At 36.0% G+C, this 22,404-nt stretch overlaps 1 protein-coding gene across 1 annotated transcript in view; it reads left to right on the forward strand.

Moving 5' to 3' along the window:
• CD99L2 (CD99 molecule like 2) overlaps positions 1 to 22,404 on the forward strand; it is a 110,558-nt gene that overhangs the window by 38,237 nt on the left and 49,917 nt on the right. The window contains exons 2-3 of the mRNA XM_051968493.1: positions 10,713 to 10,760; positions 20,198 to 20,299. Coding sequence (XP_051824453.1) covers positions 10,713 to 10,760; positions 20,198 to 20,299 — 150 coding nt within the window. The remainder of the gene's footprint in view (positions 1 to 10,712; positions 10,761 to 20,197; positions 20,300 to 22,404) is intronic.

The following is a 22,404-nucleotide window of genomic DNA, read 5'->3' on the forward strand; positions in this document are numbered from 1 at the left end:
TATAGGTCTCTCCAGGCGTCTCTAAAATCATCCTGCTGGTCATTTCTTATAGAACAATAATATCCTTAACATTCATATACCATAACTTAGTCAGCAGAACACTGCTGGATCAAAGGGTAGGCACAGTGTGATTGTCCTTTGTGCATAGTTTCAGATTGCTCTCCAGAATGGTTGGATCATTTCACAACTCCACCAACAATGCATTAGTGTCCTAGTTTTTCTATTTCTTCAACATTCATCATTATCTTTCCCTGTCATTTTAGCCAATCAGAGAGGTGTGAAGTGGTACCTCAGAGTTGTCTTAATTTGCATTTTTGTAATCAATAGTGATTTGGAGCATTTTTTCATGACTAGAAATGGCTTTAATTTCTTCATTTGAAAATTGTTTGTTTATATCTTTTGACCATTTATCGGTTGGGAAATGGGTTGTGTTCTTAGAAATTTGAGTCAATTCTCTACATATTTTAGAAATGAGGCTTTATCAGAAATACTGGCTGTAAAAATTATTTTCCAGCTTTCTGCTTCCCTTTTAATCTTGGCTGCTTTGGTTTTGTTTGTGCAAAACCTTTTTAATTTAATGTAATCAAAATTATCCATTTACATTTCTTAATGTTCTCTACTTCTTTTTTGAGGACAAGATTCTTTCTACCAGTATTATAAATTTAATCCCATCCAGTCAAAAGTAGTTTCCTGGAAATCTGTGCAATTTTGTATATTAGCACAAATTTCTCTTTTAAGAAATAATTTTTAATTGATATATTTATCAATAACTATAGCAATCTAATATTTGACAAACCCAAAGATCCCAACTTTGGGATAAGAATTCATTATTATTATTATTATTATTATTTTTAATAACTTTTTATTGATAGAACTCATGCCAGGGTAATTTTTTACAGCATTATCCCTTGCATTTATTTCTGTTCCAATTTTTCCCCTCCTTCCCTCCACCCCCTCCCCAGATGGCAAGCAGTCCTTTACATGTTGAATAGGTTACAGTATATCCTAGATACAATATATGTGTGCAGAACCGAACAGTTCTCTTGTTGCACAGGGAAAATTGAATTCAGAAGGTATGAATAATCCGGGAAGAAAAACCAAAATGCAAGCAGTTTATATTCATTTCCCAGTGTTCTTTCTTTGGGTGTAGCTGCTTCTGCCCATCTTTGATCAATTGAAACTGAGTTAGCTCTCTTTATTGAAGAGATCCACTTCCATCAGAATACATCCTCAAACAGTATCATTGTTGAGGTATATAATGATCTCCTGGTTCTGCTCATTTCACTTAGCATCAGTTCATGTAAGTCTTGCCAGTCCTCTCTGTATTCATCCTGCTGGTCATTCTTTACAGAACAATAATATTCCATAACGTTCATATACCACCATTTACTCAACCATTCTCCAATTGATGGGCATCCATTCATTTTCCAGCTTCTAGCCACTACAAACAGGGCTGCCACAAACATTTTGGCACATACAGGTCCCTTGCCCTTCTTTAGTATCTCTTTCGGGTATAAGCCCAGTAGAGACACTGCTGGATCAAAGGGTATGCACAGTTTGATAACTTTTCGAGCATAGTTCCAAATTGCTCTCCAAAATGGCTGGATGTGTTCACAATTCCACCAACAATGTATCAGTGTCCCTGTTTTCCCACATCCCCTCCAACATTCCACATTATCTTTCCCTGTCACTCTAGCCAATCTGACAGGTGTGTAGTGGTATCTCAGAGTTGTCTTAATTTGCATTTCTCTGATTTGGAGCATATTTTCATATGTCTATAAATAGTTTCAATTTCTTCATCTGAGAATTGTCTGTTCATATCCTTTGACCATTTATCAATTGGAGAATGGTTAAGAATTCATTCTTTGACAAAAACTGCTGGGAAAACTGGAAATTAGTATGGCAGAAACTAGGCATTGACCCACACTTAACACCATACACCAAGATAAGGTCAAAATGGTTCATGATTTAGACATAAAGAATGAGATGATAAATAAATTAGAAGAGCATAGCATAGTTTACCTCTCAGACCTGTGGAGGAGGAAGGAATTTGTGACCAAAGAAGAACTAGAGATCATTATTGATCAATAGAAAATTTTGATTATATCAAATTAAAAAGCTTTTGTACAAATAAAACTAATGCAGAAAAGATTAGAAGGGAAACAATAAACTGGGAAAACATTTTTACAGTCAAAGGTTTTGATAAAGGCCTCATTTCCAAAATATATAGAGAATTAACTCTAATTTAAAGAAATCAAGCCATTCTCCAACTGATAAATGGTCCAAGAATATGAACAGACAATTTTCAGATGAAGAAATTGAAACTATTTCTACCTTTATGAAAAGATGCTCCAAGTCATTATTAATCAGAGAAATGCAAATTAAGACAACTCTGAGATACCAGTACACACCTTTCAGATTGGCTAAGATGACAGGAAAAGATAATGCGGAATGTTGGAGGGGATGTGGGAAAACTGGGACACTGATGCATTGTTGGTGGAATTTTTAATACATCCAGCCATTCTAGAGAGCAATTTGCAACTGTGGTCAAAAAGTTATCAAACTGTGCATACCCTTTGATCCAGCAGTGTTTCTACTGGGCTTATACCCCAAAGAGATCTTAAAGAAAGGAAAGGGACGTGTATGTGCAAGAATGTTTGTGGCAGCCCTCTTAGTAGTGTCTAGAAACTGGAAATTGAATGGATGCCCATCAATTGGAGAATGGCTGAATAAACTGTGGCATATGAATATTATGGAATATTATTGTTCTGTAAGAAATGACCAGCAGGATGATTTCAGAAAGGCCTGGAGAGACTTACATGAACATCAGTTCAATTCAGTTGCTGACTGAAATGAGCAGGACCAGGAGATCATTATATACTTCAACCACAATACTATATGATGGTCAATTCTGATGGACGTGGCCCTCTTCAACCATGAGATGAACCAAATCAGTTCCAATAGAGCAGTAATGAACTGAACCAGCTACATACACCCAGGGAAAGAATGCTGGGAGATGACTATGAATCAGTACGTTGAATTCCCAATCCCTCTATTTTTGTCCGCCTGCATTTTTGATTTCCTTCACAGGTTAATTTTACATTATTTCAAAGTCCAATTCTTCTTGTGCAGCAAAATAACTGTATGGATATGTATACGTATATTGTATTTAACATATAATTTAACATATTTAATATGTATTGGTTTACCTGCCATCCGGAGGTGGGAGTGAGGGGAAGAAGGGGAAAAGTTGGAACAGAAGCTTTTACAAGGGTCAATGCTTAAAAATTACCTGTGCATATATCTTGTAAATAAAAAGCTATAATTAAAAAAAAAGACATGTATGTGAGGTATGTGTGTATATGTATACATAAATATATCTTTTTAAATGTAGCTTGAGTGGGATGAAAGGGAGATATGTGTGTCTGTGTATGTATGTATGTGTGTAAATATTATGTATATATATGTATATATGTATTTTATCTATATCTATATCTATATCTATATCTTAACTATAGCCTGCTTAGGAGTGGTTGTGGTGGGATGAAAAGTGGGAAAAAGAGTAAAGTAAATAAGGTGCAGAGCAGAGAACAAAATGGATATAATTTCTTTTACTTATATATGTGTGTGTGTGTGTATATATATATATATATTTTTTTTTTTCTTAAATTGGTATTTGTTATATATTTTGAATCCTTCCTGATGTTTTGCTGGTCATATGATAATGTTCTCTTTTGTTTCATTTTGTTTTGTATTGTTTTTCTTTTTGTTTATTCTGTTTCTTCAAATAAAAAATATTGGGAGGAGGGAAGGAATAATTTGTTCAGGATTTTGATAAACTTGCTTCTAGGTGTCTCAGATTAATTCTATTCATTACATTCAAGGCTTTTTCTTTGAAGAGAGCAATTGCTTTCCACAGTCCTGAGTTAGAGTAGTTCTGATGTTAGTTTTAGACCATTTTCATTCTGCTAGGCAAGATGTTCCATTGGCTTTTTAAATGGAAGCTGCTGCTTGAGCCTTGGGTGTGCTAGGGAACTCTTGTAGCCCGTAGAACCAAGAATAAGGCTAATTACATACTTATATGTTATGAGACATCACTATGCTTTAGGCCACAGTAAATTGGAGTGTATTGTGTACGTTTGAACCTGAAGGTTCATTTCATTTGGATGCTTATAGGATCTTGGATTTTAGATAAGAACTTAGAAATCACTTCATCTCATTTTCTTTCCCAGTGCAGGTCAGCTCAGCACAATATCCCTGATAGTACTTTACCCACTATGATATGCTGTCTCATGTGTCAGTCCTTCAGACTTGTCCTTTTTGTGAGAAGCAGTTTAGCTCATCTTTTTCCTCCATTGGTTCTCACACTTTTTCTTTGTCCCCTTGTCTCCACTTATTTTGTCTTTGCCCATTTTCTTTAACTGAGAATTACTGTGGCAGATTGGGGTATAGCTGTTGATAAAATTACCATTTAAACTTCTGTGTACACAGTCAAGGGAAGGAGAACCAAGTAGTTCTTGGCGCTTGCCTGGTGCTTTACAAACATTGACGAAGCAATCTGGTATACAGTGTTTCAACACAAGACAACAACCCATCACATAGCTTTTATATAAATACATTCTGTTACATAATGTCCCCTGATGCTGCTTTATGTATTAATTCAGGGAATTAGGCAGGAGTGTCCCTAAAAAAAAGCCACAACCAAAGTTAACATGGAAAGCTTGCCAAGCCTGTGGGAAAATTGGGGGAAAGGGTGGATGGTAGATAATAGTGGCCTGGTTGTTTTCAGACTATGAAATATGGCGCGCACGTGTGCGTGCACGCGCACACACACACACACACACACACACACACCCCTTCCCAAGTACATCATATATGTGCACCAGAAATTCCTGGTTGATCTCATGAATTCCGGCATCTCAGTGGAAGGAATAAAGTAGTCTTTGTGTAGACACAAGTCCTATCTTTTTTGCTCTGCTTTTTGGGATACACAGAACAGCCTCATGGAGTGAGGAGGTTGTGACAAGGAAATGGGCTGTAAGAACTGCAGAAGAAATAGCATATGGTCGGTCATATATTGACAAGAGTATAAGACAGTAACTAGACGTGACAGTTCTCAGTTTTGATGGGTTGAGAAGAGGCCCTTGTAGTATTCTTGAGCTTAATGTGATCAGTACAATGTCATCCATAAAAGAGAGCATGTGAAGACCTTTTTGTCTTATTCTTTTACTTGGATTGTGTGAAGGACATCGTCCATCACACATTTAGTGATACCGTAGCTCTTCTTTTTATGCTTCACTTGATAAGAATGATGGTATCCTTCTTATCAAGGAGTCTTATATGATCTTAACATTGGCTTGGTAGTCAACTACTGCAACAGGATTTTGTATTTTTAATACTGTTCAGTTACTTGTGTGACTGTGAAAACATGGTGACGTTTTTATAGCACTTTAAAGTTTACAAAGCACTTTACATACATTTGACTGTCAAAGTACTATGGGGTAGGTACTGCAGATATTATCCCCCATTTTACAGATGAAGCTCAGAAATATTAAGCAACTTACTCATGGTCACTAAGTATCAGTGGTGGCCTTTGAATCCACAGCTTCTTGAAAACAAGCTCAGCACTTTATCTCCTATGGCCCACTGTCTCTTGAATATCCATTTTCTCCGTATAAAATAAGTAGTATGTATATCTTGGTTCATGTAACTGTGGCAGTGAGTTGGACCCAGAATTGATGAGCGGCTAGCTTATATTTAGGGGAAACACTTGGTACTTTTTGTGATAGCATGTGAACACAAAAATGAATACTTTTAATGTTTCTAAATAAATTGTAGAGATATGTGTTGTTGGTGTTTTATATAACTTGTGTTTCCAATGGAACTGTTTCTCTTATGTCCTAGAGAACTATTCCTATAGCAAAGGGTGTGTGTGTGTGTGAAATTCAGCAAAACTAACCAATGTATTGATAAACTCTGATACTGTCTTCAGTGTTTCATACCCATAGATCCCCACCTCTGCAAAGATGTGGAGGGAGGTGCCCTCTATTATCTCACTTTTAGTTTGAGCTTAGTGACTATGATTTCAGAGCTTTTCATTTTGATTACTGTCTTATTTCCATTTATTATATTCATTGTGTGTTGTTTTTTTTTTAAATTTTGGTTACTTTACTTTGTATTAGTTCATGTAAGTCTTTCCATGCTTTCCTGTGTCTATTATATTAATCATTTATTACACCATTGCATTGTTCCATTATATTTGTATACTAGAATTTGTCTAGCAAGTCTCTCTTGAGGATTTATGGAAAAAGATGGACTAAAATTGGATGAGAAAGGCATAGAGAATTTGGCTTGCCCTGGGTCATACAGTTGAGGGCTGAAGCTAGATTTGAACCCAGGTTTTCCTTATTCTAGGCCCAGTGCTTTACCTACTGAGCCATCTTTTCCCTAGAGTAGATGCTTAATAAATTTTTATTGACTAGATGGTGAAGTTAGAGGAAGTATTTTTATTCAGATCACCCAGCACACTTCCAAAACATCCCATAAAATGGACCAGACCAAATTATAATTGGGAAAGGGAACACATTACAGTGAATCATTTCTCCACCCTATGGCAACTTAGAAAGACAGAGAGGCCTGTGAACATTGGGCCTGCAGTAGTGGGGACAGGAGCATTCTAGTGTTCAGGGACTGAAAGGGAAGTGAGAAGGAGTACTAGGGTGGAACAAGATCTCAGGGAGCCCTAGAAGTAGGGCTTGTTTCAGCAATGAGTGCCATCTGGCAGCTCTGTCACTCATTGCCTAGTTCTGAGTCACAGAAACATGGCAGAGAGCAATTATCTTGAGTGAGATGGGGCCTAGCTAAATATTGAGCAAATAGCAAATTTTAGAAACTTAGTTGTATGTCTGAGCCCAGGTGCAGAGGGGCAACTTTATTTTAGCTTCTAGTATAGAACATAAGCCTATAGTGAACTAATTTGGACAGGAGACCAAGAATCAAGGAGTTCAATTGCTCTAACCCGTAGATCTCCTAGTGGACCAACAATGGAGAAGTATCATACTTAACTCACCTATATAAACAAGGCAATAGACCCAATTTGCAGAACTCGGCACAGGAGTACAGTAAGGAGACTTCTCAATTCATACAACTTTAGAAGCACTGGAAATCTGTAGGTTTTGATTATAGACTGATTATAGGTTTGATTACAGTATAAGCAGCTGCAGGATATATAAAAGGACAGAAGCTCAGGCCAGATATTCTTTCCCCTCAAATCTTCCCCTCCCTTCCCACTCTAAAGAAGTGAGCAGAGCCCAGCATTAACTTAAAGTCTAAACGTCCATTAGTAGGCTGAAAGAATGAGCAGAAAAAAGAGAGAGAATCTGACCATAATGAGCTATTGTGGTGACAAAGAAGCATAAGAAACGACCACAAAAGACACTGACTTGAAAATGTATACAGGGAAAGCCTCAAAGAAAATTTCAGATTATATAAAAGCCCAGCAAGAATTCCTGGAAGAGTTAAAGGGACAACAAAATGAGTTTAAAATCCAAGTGAGAGTTATGTAAGAAAGATAACAAAAGAGAATTAAGAGCTTTGTAAAAGTGGTACAAAATCTTATTTTTTTTAATTATTAAAGCTTTTTATTTTCAAAACTATGCATGGATAATTTTTCAATATTGATTCTTGTATAGCAGTTATCTTGCTGTACAAGAAAGATCAGATCAAAAAGGAAAGAAAATAACTGAGAAAACAAAATACAAACGAATAACAACAAAATGAGTTAGAATGTTGTGTTATGATCCACACTCAGTTCCTATAGTCCTCTCTCTGGTTGTCGATGATGTCTTGATCACAAGATCGTTGAAACTGGCTTCAGTCATGTCATTGTTGGAAAGAATCGGATCCATCAGAATTGATCGTCGTATGATATTGTTGTTGCCATGTACAATGATTTCCTGGTCCTAGTCATTTTATTTAGCATAAGTTCATGTAAGTTTGTCCAGGCCTCTTTAAAATAATCTTGCTGATTGTTTCTTGTAGAACAATAATATTCCATAACATTCATGTACCATAACTTATTCAACCATTTCCCAACTGATGGATATCCATTCAATATCCAATTTTTTGCCACTATAAAAAGGGCTGCCACAAACATTTTTTGCACATGTGAGTCCCTTTCCCTCCGTTAAGATCTCTTTGGCATACAAGCCTAATAGAAGTACTGCTCGATCAAAGGGTATGCACAGTTTGATAATTTTTTGACCATAGTTACAAATTGTTCTCCAGAATGGCTGGATCCATTTACAGTTCCGCCAACAATGTTCTAGTTTTTCCACATCTCCTCCAACATTCATCGTTATCTTTTCCTGTCATTTTAGCCAATCTGAGAGATATGTAGTGGTATTTTAGAGTTGTTTCAATTTGCATTTCTCTGATAAATAGTGATTTAGAACATGTTTTCGTATGACTAGAATTGGTTTTATTTTCTTCATCTGAAAATTGTTCTGTCCTTTGACCATTTATCAATTGGAGAGTGTCTTGACTTCTTATAAATTTGAGTCAGTTTTCTTTATATTTTAGAAATGAGACCTTTATCAGAACCCTTAACAGTAAAAGTGTTTTCCCAATTTATTGTTTCCTTTTAAAGCTTCTCTGTATTAATTTTGTTTGGTACAAAGTCTTATTGATGAAAACTGGAGTATTTGAATTGGTCAAATGGAAGTTAATATCCATGACATATCAAAGAATAATTTTTATTTGTCTGTCCATTTATTTAGTTTAAAATTGATTTTATAAAATATTTTAAATTCCAAATTCTCTCCCTCCCAACCCCTTTCACTCTTTGAGAAGAAAAACATGTGAAGTCATGGAAAACATATTTCCATATTAGTCATGTGGTAAAAACAAACAGTGAAATGCAAGAAACATAGAAAGTTTAAAAAAAATGCTCTAGTCTGCATTCAGACTTCATTAGATCCGTCTGTGGAGGTTATGGGTCCTTTGGAAATGTTTTGGACCATAGTATTGTTCAAAGTGGCTAAGTTTTTCCACAGTTGATCATTTTTACAATATTACTGTTACTGTGTTCAGTGTTCTTTTGGTTCTCCTGATTTAACTTTGTATCAGTTCACATAAGTCTTCTCAGCTCTTTCTGAAACTACCCCCTTTGTCATTTCTTAAAGCATGATAGTATTTTATCACAGTGATTCATCACAACATGTTTAGCCATTCTCCAAACAGACATCAAGAAATAATGAATAATGAAATTCTGATGATGACTTATAATGGCTGGGGATGATGAATGGAAGGAGATAAGAGCAAGGATAGATTAAGGGAGACAGTGGTCAGAAGTAAAATAAACTCATAACGAAAGAGTAAGGCAAAAATGAGAAGGAAAAATTTTAAGAGAAATAGGATGAGGAAAAATACCTATTTCTTGATCACACTTATGAACGAATGGGATGAATATGCTCATAAAACATAGGTAGATAATGGAATGGATTAGAACCCAGAATCCCATAAATGTTTACAAGAAATACAATTCAAAACAGAAAAAAAAATGAGACAAAACAGAATCTATTATGCTTCAGCTTATGTAAAAATGCTAAAGATTTCAATCATTGTCTCAAACAGATAAGCAGAGCTCCTTACATCTGACCATAAAATTAAGAATAAAAAGCTAAGGTCATAGATAGAAATTTAGAAAAGTTAAATATGATAGACTTCTAGAGAATATAGAATGGGAATAGAAAAGCATATGCCTATTTCTCAGCTGTGCATGGTATGTATTCTCTACCCTGATAAAATTACAAGCTGGAACCAAAACCTAAGTGAAAACACTATGGCATTGTGCAGTGGTATCTGACTCAACTGAAAAAGGATCTCTGGAGGCTGTATATTGACATAGAAAACCACAAATTAACATGATTTGTTTTGTAATTTTTTTTAGCTAAGCATTTTCTGTTTTTTATTTACATTTTAATCTGGTTGAATTGCACTTAGAAGTTTTACATACCACTTGGTCGTGGGCCTAAGTTTGACACCTGTGATATAGTAGAAAAACTGTGGTACTTTGGTTTGAATCCTGGCCCCAAAACTTATCAACTGTGTGATCATAGGCAAGTCATTTAACATGTCTGAGCTTCTGTTTCTTTGTTTTTAAAATGGAGCCATTGTGAGCAAAGCCTTAAATAGCCATATAAATAAGGTATATTATTTTTTAAGGAATTTGAACTTAAGGTTATGGATTTTCATTTGTGGAAATGGACTCAGGTAGGTATGATAAATAGCTAGGGATTTTTTGATTTTTTTGGTCATCTTTAGCTGAAAGAGAGGATGATAGTAAGTGATCTGAGAAAACAGAAAGGTTAGTCAAAGCTGGTTTGAGCCTCTTTCTTTTCTGCTGTTATATAATTAAAGGGGAAGATTTTCCCAGATGATTTAATGAGTAGGGAGCTATCAGATCCTAAGACCTCAGTAGGTGAGTCAAGATTTTGGATAACTCATTTCTTTTTAACATCTTTGAATTTTTATCCTCTTTAACTTATCCTCCAAATTTTGCTTTGCTATTGCATATGTTCATTGTAAGGGTCTTAGGGGTCCGTGATGCAGCTGACTTCATTCTTCAAAGAAAAATGATTTACTTTTGAAAATGAGTATTTTATAGTTATTTCATGTAAACCAGTTAAACTTATGATTTTATTTTTAAATAGGAGCTGGGAAGAGTTTGGAAGATGGACTGGATGAATCTAAAAGAACGGGTAAGTAGCACCCTAAAGCTTTTAAAAGGCTAATCCCAAAGATGAATATGTGTCATTAGCTCAGTTGATACTCTTGGGAAACGTCTCTTCAAGTCTAAATTCAATTTAGCTTCATATACAGTTGTTCCCATGATGGACTTATGGGATTGCTTATATCTCTGGCTAAAATCATTTTGCTTCACTCTCTTTAATAATAGCAGGAACTCTTTTGTGAGACTGGGTTGAACAGGATACAAGACTTCATTTCCATTCTCAAAGGTATATCTTAATAGGGTAAATAAGCTATCAATGTGGAAATTATTGCATTCTAGGCAGTGAGTAATTATGATACAAAGAAAACGTTATAATTCAGTTTAACACTGATTTATCAACTGCCTACTATGTGCAGGGCTTGTTGCTAGGCATTAGGGATATAAAAACAAAGCAGCTTTTGTTGTCAGGTAGCTTTCATTTACTTGAATTTAGTGGAAGGAAAGCTTATTTCAGCTGTCACAGGATCCAGATTTGCATCTTAGACTGAACTATTTCATTGCTAAGGCATCTTTTAGTTCTTAATCCGACCCCGTCACCAGTGAAGACTTTGTGAAACAAGTGACATTTGAGCTGAGTCTTAAAGGATGAGTAAAGTTTCAGTGGGCAAGGATTTAGTAGTAATATAGTACACTGAATTGATCTAAGCAGTAAGACCAATTAGATTTTTTGAAGTTCAGTCCATTGGAGATAAAAAATCTTATTTTGTGGCTGAGTTTAACAAATAAATATGGTTGGCCAGAACACTAATGCACTGTCAACTGTGAACTGTTCCAACCCATATATAGAACAATTTGGAAGTATGCCCAAGAGGTTATAAAACTGTGCGTAATCTTTTACCTAGCAACATTACAACTATGTCTATATCCCAAAGAGATCAAAAAGAAAGGAAAAGCACCCACACATGCAAAAATATTCATAACTCATTTTATATTGAGAAAGAATTGGAAACTGAGGTATTGCTCCTCAGTTGGGGAATGGCTGAACACATTGTAGTTTATGATTATAATGAAATACTCGAGCTCAAAGAAGTGATAAAAGATGATACTTTTTTAAAAACCTGAAAAACTTATATGAATTGATCCAAAACAAATTAAGAGAACAAGGAGAGCAGCTAAGTGGCACAGTGAAGAGAGCATTGGGCTTTGAATCAGGAAGATTCAAATACATGAGTTCAAATGTGATCTCAGACTACTTATTAGCTATGTGACCCTGAGCAAGACACTTAACCCCATTTGACTTTTCCTTTGTGGTTGTCCATTTTGGCTGTTTGTCCATAAAATGAGCTAGGGGAAGGAAATGGCAAGTCACAATAGTGTTTTTGCCAAGAAAACTCCAAGTGGGGTCATGTTTGAAACAACTGATCAACAATGACAAAAGCATCAGTATTGTAGCAATGGTCACTTGTGAAAGATGGCAGTCCTCTGATCAGTACAATAATCTGTGACAAATTAATTTTATGATGAAAAATGCTAGAGAGAGCTCATGAATTCTGAGTCCAGATACAAGAATATTTTTGTTTACTCTCTCCTTAACTGATGTGTAAATCTGAAATGTTTTGCATGACTTCATATGTATGATGGATATCATATTTTTTGCCTTCTCAGTTAATGAGTGAGGGGTGGAGGGAAGGAGAGAATTTGGAACTTGAAATAAAAATTTGGAAAAGTATGATTAAAAATGATATTTGTGCATAATGGTATAATGCTTTAAGTTTTGCAAATTTCTATATATTTTGCTGAATTACATTGAAATTCTCATGATAAAGCCTTTAAAAATGAGAAAAAAGTATATAATAATTTCTAGATACCACTTCATATCATGTGCACTATTGGCTTCCTCTCCAACCCTATGCTAACATTCCATCATGCTTGTTCTTCTCTTTCCTGTATACTATTTCTCTGGGTGATCTCATAGCTCCTATGTATTCATTCATTATATATGTAAATGATTCATATGTATATCCAGCCCTAACCTGTCTTCTGACTTTACATCTTGAAGTGAATATTCTATAGATACCATAAATTCAGGATGTATGAAACTGGACCCATACCTTTTCCTCCAAACTCTCCCTTCTTCCTAACTTCTTTGTTACTATTGAGGGCACCATTAGCCTCCCAACACTCGCCTTTCAAACTGGGTAACATCCTTGATTCTTCATTCTCTTTCACTCTCCTAAGATAATCACTTGCCAGCAAATAGTTTGAGGAAAAGCTGGATTTATATCTATCTTCAGACACGTCCTAGCTGTGTGACCCTGAGAATATCACATATCTCTTATATATGCCTTTTTTTCTCCTATGACATCTTGGTTACGGTATCATAACCATCCTGGCTAGGCCCTTGCTTGACTCATGCTTGACCAAAATTAACAAATGTATCAGACTTGGCTTGTGGACTTGGAAGCATAAGCTGAACTACATTTAAATATAATTGGGAAATGTTTAACAGAATAAATACAAATGTAATATTACATTTGTTGTCCTTAATTATACAGCCTGTAGGGATCAGTTTTTATTTGAATTTGTCAACTCACTAGACAGTCTAGTCACTTTGCCTTATATCTCTTCTTACCTGTATTCTTTACACCATTGAGTTTGATCTTCCTGAATTTTTCTCTTCTTCTCCTTCCCTAACTTGGTCTCTTCCTACCTTTCTGGTCTATTACACTTTACTCCCATCCCTAGACTCTGCAGTCTAGTGATACTTGGCCTCTTTTCTTTTTTTCTGACAAGGTGATTCAGTTTAAGATTTCAGGCATTTTCAGTAGCTGTCTTTGGATTTCTCCTTTCTCATGTCTGCCTCTTGGTTTCTTTAGCTTTTTTTTTTTTTCAGGTTGTTAGCTAAAAATCTTCCTTTTTTCCTTCCTTCCTTCTGAGGTAATTTCCAATTTATACTGGGTGTATATTTATTTTCTTATTATTTTAATTGTATATAATTGTTTGCATGTTATCACCCCCCATAAAGTGTGGACTCTGATGGTAGGAACTATTTTTTGCCTTGGTTTTTAATCTCAGCACTTAACAGTGCCTGGTATATAGGTAGACAATTTATAATTGTTGATTTGATTTTAGTTGGTGGTCAGAAATGTCTTTTTGCCTTCACTTCCTTCTGAACTTTGCATTTGAAAAAATCTGTGGCCCTCTTTTTTTTTTGGCATCACTATTGCTAGCCAATGGACTCCCCCAACTCTCCCGATCTCCATTAAACCAGAAGAAGAAAAAGAAAAACCCAAACGTCTTACACATCCAATAAGCATAGCTAAGCCAAACAAATCCACACCATTGTCATGTACAGAAACATATGCACCTCATTTTGCACCTTGAGAATATCAGGAAGTTGGTATGTAGTTTATCATAGGTCCTGTATGGACATGGCTGGTCATTTCATGTAGAGAAGCCTTAGAGGGCTGTTCCCCTCCTCTTAAGATTAATCAGGAGTTGCATATAAGCTTGAAATCATGGGAAAATATAAAGTCCTGGCACAATTATTGGGGCATTGTGAACTTTAAAGACGATTGAGTCCCTAGAAAGTAACAACGTGCTTCAGAGAGTTAGATCATAGAAAACAGAAACCAGGGTTGATTACAGAACAACGTCTTTCATTGTAACATCTGGTTTTAAGATACATAAGCAACATGATTTCTCTCAATAAATGGCTCTGTTGAATTATCAGCAATCCTGTCTCCTTATTTTCAGACACCACCAGCTCATTTGTGTTGTGCTGGCCACAACAAATTCATTCATCAGAATTTTCAAGGCTTTTTAAAAAGTTCTAAATCCTAGTAATGAATGGAATGCGAGAAAAAGGCTGCAAAACTAGTGCTCTGCTACTTGGGGCACAGATCCCAGAAAGAAAGGTACGATGGAAGCCCAGATGGCTTACAGGCATCTGCCACCATCCTCAGTCACTAGAATAAAAGCAAAAGAAAAAAGAGAAGCAAGACCAGGCAATGACTTGCATTGGCGTCGTGTAAAAGAAAGAGGAACAGAGATCAATATCTATTTTTTTAAATAACTTTTTATTGACATGCCAGGGTAATTTTTTACAGCATTATCCCTTGCACTCACTTCTGTTCCGATGTTTCCCCTCCCTCCCTCCACCCCCTCCCCCAGATGGCAAGCAGTCCTTTACATGTTAAATGGGTTACAGTATATCCTAGATACAATACATATGTGCAGAACCGAACAGTTTTCTTGTTGCACAGGGAGAATTAGATTCAGAAGGTATAAATAATCCGGGAAGAAAAACCAAAATGTAAGCAGTTTATATTCATTTCCCAGTGTTCTTTCTTTGGGTGTAGCTGCTTCTGTCCATCCTTGATCAATTGAAACTGAATTAGCTCAGAGATCAATATCTAAAAACCTCAGAATCCCTGCCAGCTCTTTTCGTTTCAACTAGAACCCATGATTTCAGTCACAAAATCCAAAGAGTTTCAGATTTTGAAAGGACTTCAGCAGCTGCCTACCCCGATTCATACCTATATACCTTCAACAGAACTGGCTAGGTGGTCAAGCTTTTAATTGAAAAGCCATCCAAGAAGGGTGACACACAGCTCTCTGTGGTAACATGTTCCACTTGGTAAGAATTTTTCCCTGAAATTCAGTCTAACTTTGCATCTTTTTAGCTTCTAGCCTTTGATCCTACTTTTATATTCTCTAGTCCCAAGCACAGCAACAGTAATTCCCCTTCATATTTTTGAAAGACTTTTGAATACTGGTATCATGTTCCCATGCTTTCAAAGTGAATAATGAAGAATTTGCATGTTGCTTACTCTTCTACCCTTGGACATTTGCTTTGTCACTCTGCGTGGTTGATGTCAGGTTTTTTCTTGTTGTTTTGGTGACCCAGCTTCTTTAGAGTATATAATTAAAAATGAATCTAACATAAGATGTAAGAAATATTTAACAATTGCATATTATGTCAGTGTTGTGTGGGGTTAAAGTTATGACAACCATGACTTTTAATTAGAGGGATATTAATTACCTCTATAAATACCTTAGATAATGTATTGCAAAGCCAAATTGAGATACTTTTTATATTATCTATTGTCTTGGATAATACCTTTCTTCTTTCTTTTGGTTCTGAAGGTCAAGAATTGATAACCTTAAAAAGGCAATAAAGTTGTTATCATCCCTTCTGGAAGGGGAAACTCCTAATGTTCAGTAGTTGTTGAATCAGCCTAGGTCTTTACATATGCAAAGTTGAAAAATAATTTCTAAATTTTGCTCAAGAATGATACTTAAACAGTATCATCATCAGAACTTCTACACACATATACACACTTACTCCCCCATTCTCCTCTTTCCTTCCCCTCGTCATTTTCTCTCTCCCTCCCCCCTTCTCTCCCTGTCTTTTTCTCTCTCCTACAGCTCTCATTTACATGATCATTTTTTAAATCCCTTGCTTGATTTTTTTTTTTCCTGGCCTTACTAATCTAATTCCTTTATTGTGTCATTAGGAAATTGAAAATTCGTTGAACTTCAAAGCTTCTGAGAACATTAAATATCTTGTCCAACCTTTTCATTTTGTACATGGGCAGTCATAGATGCATTGATTGCCCCAGTTGGAAGGAGCCTTAGAAATAATCTGGTCTAGGTCCAGCATTTTACAATGAAGTTGGGGAGTTTCAGAGAAGGAATTGATTTACTTAAGATCAAGTAGCTAGTCAGTAACAGAGGTGAGATTGACACCCACATCTTCATAGATCCCAAGTCTGTTAAATGTGCTCATTTCAGAAACCTTTTAAAAATAGGAGAAGAAAGTCAAATATAAGAAGTGGGGGGCCAAAAAAAAAAAAAAAAAAAAAAAGAACCAAACCACAGTATTTAGCTGTGGCTGGATGAACTTTCTCATAAGCTTCCAGATTTCTGAATGCAACCAAACCTTGAGTTTCTTTGTTCCACAGTGTCTGAGAAGCCCTGACAAGTTCTGTTTTAATTGTGGGGGGATGTTGTATCATTAGTTGTAATTGGACGTCCCTGTTTCTGGCAAAAGGGTAATGAGAGGCAAAGAATGCTTTTTGATTGTTTTTGAAAGTCATTTGGTATGAATAGGTTTTATTACTTTAAGAGATCAGTGCCTTAATGAAGCTGGTCATTACTCTTCTTAGAATTCCTAGTTGGACTCTACCTTTGTCTAGTTTGTACGATAGATACTAAATTCTATTTAGGAGCTGTTCATGAAAAGTCTGTATACAGTTAATTAAAAATATTTTTCAGTTTTTTAAAATGTGAAAAATATGTGGTTTGAAGATTTGCTGTTTGTAGTCATTGTGTATTTTTGCTATGCTCAGTTTTCACCTCTACTCTAAACATTGTCGTTTTACTTTGTGACTTCAGATGGCCTCTTTGATATCCTGGCCTTTTAATTCATGGACTTCTCCAACTTTTATGTCTGGCATCTTCATTATGCTGCAGTCCTATGAGGACTGGTCAGGCCTTTGATCACATTTGAACCTCCAAGCATCCCTCCTCCATAATCTGGAAATATGAAATTAGTCAGAATATTCCTGACTAACCTTTGCAGCTCTTAGCATTTCTTCATCTCTCCTTCCAAACTTTTTCTTGTCTTTAACTTTCAGTAACTCTGTCCCACTCTTCTTTTTCTGTCCATTGCCCTTTCTGACCACACATTCCTCATTTTAAAATCTTGATGATATGGTTATATAGTTCTGTTTTATTATCTCTTCTGCCCTTGAATCCCTTGTCCTCCTTTGTATTGTTTTCCTTTATCCTTTCCTAAACCTCAATACTGGATTATCCTCATGCACCTTCTTGAGTCTTACTTGTTCTTAGATTGGGCATCACTGGAACCATTTGGCAAAGCAGATGAATTAACTGCCTTAGAAGATGTTGTATGGAGTGTGTGGCCACATCAGTTGGAATGTAAAGTACATTAAGGGAAGTAATGTGCAATAAGCCTGGAATGTCCTGTTCAGAGCAACATGGAGCCTTTTAAGTTGCTTTTGTTTTGGAGACCGAGCCTCACTATATTGTTTTTCTTGAAGTACAACCACACCTGTGGCCTCAGCCCCATTGCTGTTTGTTAATGGAAGCTTTGACCATATCTGTTTGCTAAGTGGGCCTGATGGCCCCTTATTGCTGGGGATTCACCATGTCAGTACTTGACTTAGTGGGAAGAACAGTTTTAGCTCTACTAGAGAGTAGATTGTTGAACTCATCCAGCCCATGCCTCCCCAGCAGCATAGTTTACAAGCATGTGCTACTACTTTTGGCACCACTGATGATTTTCAGATGAGCAAATTGACATGATCAGACCTGTACTTCAGGAATATAGCTTGACATCTGTAGATAGCGGATTATAAAGTTGACAAGGACCAAGTGAGAAATGTAGTACAGAAAACAATTATAAAGACCTGGCAACTTATTAGGTGTGTGGGGTGAATGGGATAGATGTTTTGAGGATGACAAAGTTTGTAAACCTTGGAGACTGAAGGAGTGTCACATTGTCACCATTTATAGGGAAATTCAGAAGAGGGGAAAGATGAGGGTTGGATAATGAGTCCTCATTTGGACATACTGAGCTTAAAACATCTAAAAGATAATTATTGGTGCTAGCCTAGGACCCAGGAGAAAAATTAGGTTTGAATATATAAATCTGAGGGTTATCTGCATGTAATTGATAGCTCATTCCAAGAGAGCTTATAAGATGACCAAAGGCATCAAGAGAGGAGGAGGCTCTCCTGGAGCAGAGTCTTGGGACTAATAGATCTATCTATCTATCTATCTATCTATCTATGTATCTGTCTTTTGCTGAGGCAGTTGGGGTCAAGTGACTTGCCCAGGGTCATAAAGCTAGGAAGTGTTAAGTGTCTGAGGCCAGATTTGAACTCAGATCCTCCTGACTTCAGGGCTGGTGCTCTATCCACTGTGCTACCTAGCTGCCCTGATATATCTATATTTAATATTTATTTATGGGAGATGTTCAAATGATGAGTAGTTAAAGAATCAATTAAATTTAATCTATTAAAAAAGGAACAGATAGGTAGAAGAGGAGAGACTAATATTTTTTTGAACTAAAAAGCTCTTTATTATAATCTGTTAATATACTTCCATTTATCCAAAGCATAAGATATATATCTCTGTTTCCAGCATAGCTTTTAAAAAATTTTTTTTAAATAGCTTTTTATTTACAAGTTATATGCATGGGTAATTTTACAGCATTGACAATTGCCAAACCTTTCGTTCCAGTTTTTCCCCTCCTCTCCTTCCCTCTCCCCCTTCCCCCCGCCCCCCCATGGCAGGATGACCAATACATGTTAAATATGTTGAAGTATAAATTAAATACAGAATAAGTATACACGTCCAAACCATTATTTTGCTGTATAAAAAGAATTGGACTCTGAAATATTGTACAATTAGCCTGTGAAGGAAATAAAAAATGCAGGTGCACAAAAATATGGGGATTAGGAATTCTATCTAATGGTTCTTGAGACTAATATTTTTAAAACTCAAGGAAGAGAACATTTTCAGAACAAGTTGGGAATAAGTGTTAATCGGGAGGATAAGAACTGAGAAAAGAAAATAATATTTCATAATCAAGAAAATGATACTGGTGAAGAAAACCAGTAAAGATGGAACCAGTAGATACAGAGATATTAGAGATTTGGGGGGAGGGGGAGGCCTAAGGATTGTGGGTGATCTCCTCTTGGAGAAGGAGGGGATGGGAGTAAATGTACAATGAGAGGGGTTATTCTTTGCAAGAAGAAAAGCCACTTAGTCACTGTAGGTTGGAGCAAAGGTGAAGATAAATGGTAATACCAAGATGTTTTGAAATGTGGGTTAAAAGACCTGCAAATAAGATTATATGTACAAGATATATAGAGTTATATCCTCAACTAGTAGTTGGAGAGCAGGAAGAACCAGGTGGAATTTAAGCTGAGAAAAAAGAACTCTATGGGAACATTAAAAAAATATATTTGAGGAGAAACAACATTCTAAGAGTAGGATAATGCCAGTGAAGAGCAGAGAAGGCAGATGGGGGTATCCATTGTTGACTTGGGCAAGATTTTAAAGGTTATAGGACAAGGAGGCAGAGGATTCAAAAGGGGAGGGTAATCTATAGATAAACAGGTTTATTATAGGGTCAAGATTTAAAGGATGGGAGGAAAGTAAAACTAAAGCAAGTAATACCAATACCCTTGGGGAACAATGAATTATTAATTATGGAAGCACTTGGGAACATGGTAAGGATAAATAATAGGGTTAAGAGAAGTAGACATCTGTTTCGCACAGCTGTCTCTTTTAACCTCAGCTTTAACTCTGAAAAGAACTGTATCCCATTCAAGTATCCCTACACTAATACTTTCAGAGAAACAGATATCTTTTATTATATGAAGTACTGTTATTGTTATTGCATTTCATTGACCTTTCTTCTGTCTTTAGAGTTTGCAAAAGATTTAAGAATTGACCAGACTGGCTCCTTGTATGCTCGAATTGAACGATTTAAACGTGGAGGTAGCAAGCCCAGTCAAGATTCTAAGGCAGGTAAGTGCATTTACTTTCTAGTTGGTATTTTGTTTTTTCGAGTACCATTTTCATTTGCTTATTGCTTTGAGAAGACTTCTAGTATCTCTGTGTGATCTCAGGTTAACTACTTCATTTCTTAAAACCACTTCATTTGAAAAATGAGGATAGTAACAATAGCATTTACTTGCATGGGACAGCAGGATGATACAGTGGATAGAGTATGGTTCATGGAGTCAGGGAGACTGATCTTTTTAAAATTCAAATCTGGCCTCTGATGCTAAGCTAACCCTGGGTAAGTCACTTCACCCTGTTTGTCCCAGTTTCCTCATCTACAAAATGAGTTGGAGAAGGAAATGGTAGAGCGCTATGGTATCTCTGCCAAGAAAGCCCCAAATGGGGTCGCAGAGAGTCTGACGTGACTCAAAATGAAAATGACTGAACATACCTGGTATATGTAAAGTAGAGTCATCTATGGACTAACTGAAATATATAGAGAATATCGGATCCCATGGGATTTACTGTTTGTGGATTATGAAACAACTAGACACTGTACAGTACAATGCAGATATTAGGTTCTTTCACTGAAATGAGTATTTAGGAATTACTTTGATTTTAAATAGACAACTAGGCTTCTTAACATTTGAAACTGTAAGGTAGTTTGACTTCTTTATAAGAATTTAACTTATCTTTTTTTCTCTGGGTCACAACTAGGACTCAATCTATTTTACCCTGAAAAGGTCGAGGGGGGGGGGGAAAGGAGACTGAATCAGTGTGGTCATAAGATGTCCTGCCTGGTCACTTCATGAGATGCCAAGGAACAAGAAAACCGTCAAGACAATGAAAAAGAGAAAAAAATGTGCATTATATCTTTGATAGGTGATGTAGGTTAAGGTTTGACCAGGCCTCTCTGTTGTCATTCTTTGCTTATCTATGTTATATAGATGTGCTGTGTTGCTACCTACCATACTAAATTTTAAATTTTAGAACAAAATAGATCCCTTAAGAAAACAGATAAAAGAACGAATGTCTTAGATGGAAACACTGCCAGGATTGAAAAGAAGAGGCTTGTTAATACGTTAGAATAAAAATTTGAGTGGCATGAACATGGTCATGGTAAATAGGATGAGATGTCAAAGTGTCTAAATCTGTGGTACAGAATAATTTAGAACACACTGGTGAAATAGAAGACAAAGGCAAAACTGCATCACCTTTTAGTGTTTTCTGATCAGGTACATTAAATACAAGTCTTAGCTAGATGGATTTATTTATTGTAATAAAACATACTTTTTTTATTATAGCTTTTTACTTAAGTTATATGCATGGGTAATTTTTCAGCATTGACAATTGTAAAACCTTTTGTTCCAACTTTTCCCCTCCTTTCCCCCCACCCCCTCCCCCAGATGGCAGGTTGACCAATACATGTTAGATATGTTAAAGCATAAGTTAAATACAATATCTGTACACATGTCCATACAGTTATTTTGCTCTACAAAAAGAATTGAACTTTGAAATAGTATACAATTAGCCTGTGAAAGAAATCAAAAATGCAGGCGGACAAAGGTAGAGGGATTGGGAATTCTATGTAGCGGTTCATAGTCATCTCCCAGAGTCCTTTAGCTAGGTTTAGTTGGTTCAATTCATTACTGCTCTATTGGAACTGATTTGGTTCATCTCATTGTTGAAGAGGGCCATGTCCATCAGAATTGACCATCATATAGTATTGTTGTTGAAGTATAGAATGATCTCTTGATCCTGCTCATTTTACTCAGCATCAGTTCATAAAACATACATTCTTCTTAACAGAGCAGACTTTCAGAAAAAAGTCATAAGGAAATGATTGAAAATGGGAATGAAGTAGATGATAAAAAAAACTACTATGTTGATTTGATTATTTTAAAAATCAGGTTCAATTGCATAGTATTAAAATTTCCAGATGGGCTTGCCAGCACAGAAGAATATGAGCCAGTAAATATCCTGATATTTTGAAGAAAATTATGCATGTATTGATCAACACATTTTAATTGTACATGAAAGAGGATCGTTCTGAATAAAGGATGTCTCCGATAAAATACATTTCTAAGAAGGAGAAAATTAAATCTGGATTTGTCTAAGGGTTGCCTAAC

Source organism: Antechinus flavipes, chromosome X (genome assembly GCF_016432865.1).
Source record: "Antechinus flavipes isolate AdamAnt ecotype Samford, QLD, Australia chromosome X, AdamAnt_v2, whole genome shotgun sequence".
Taxonomy (NCBI): domain Eukaryota; kingdom Metazoa; phylum Chordata; class Mammalia; order Dasyuromorphia; family Dasyuridae; genus Antechinus; species Antechinus flavipes.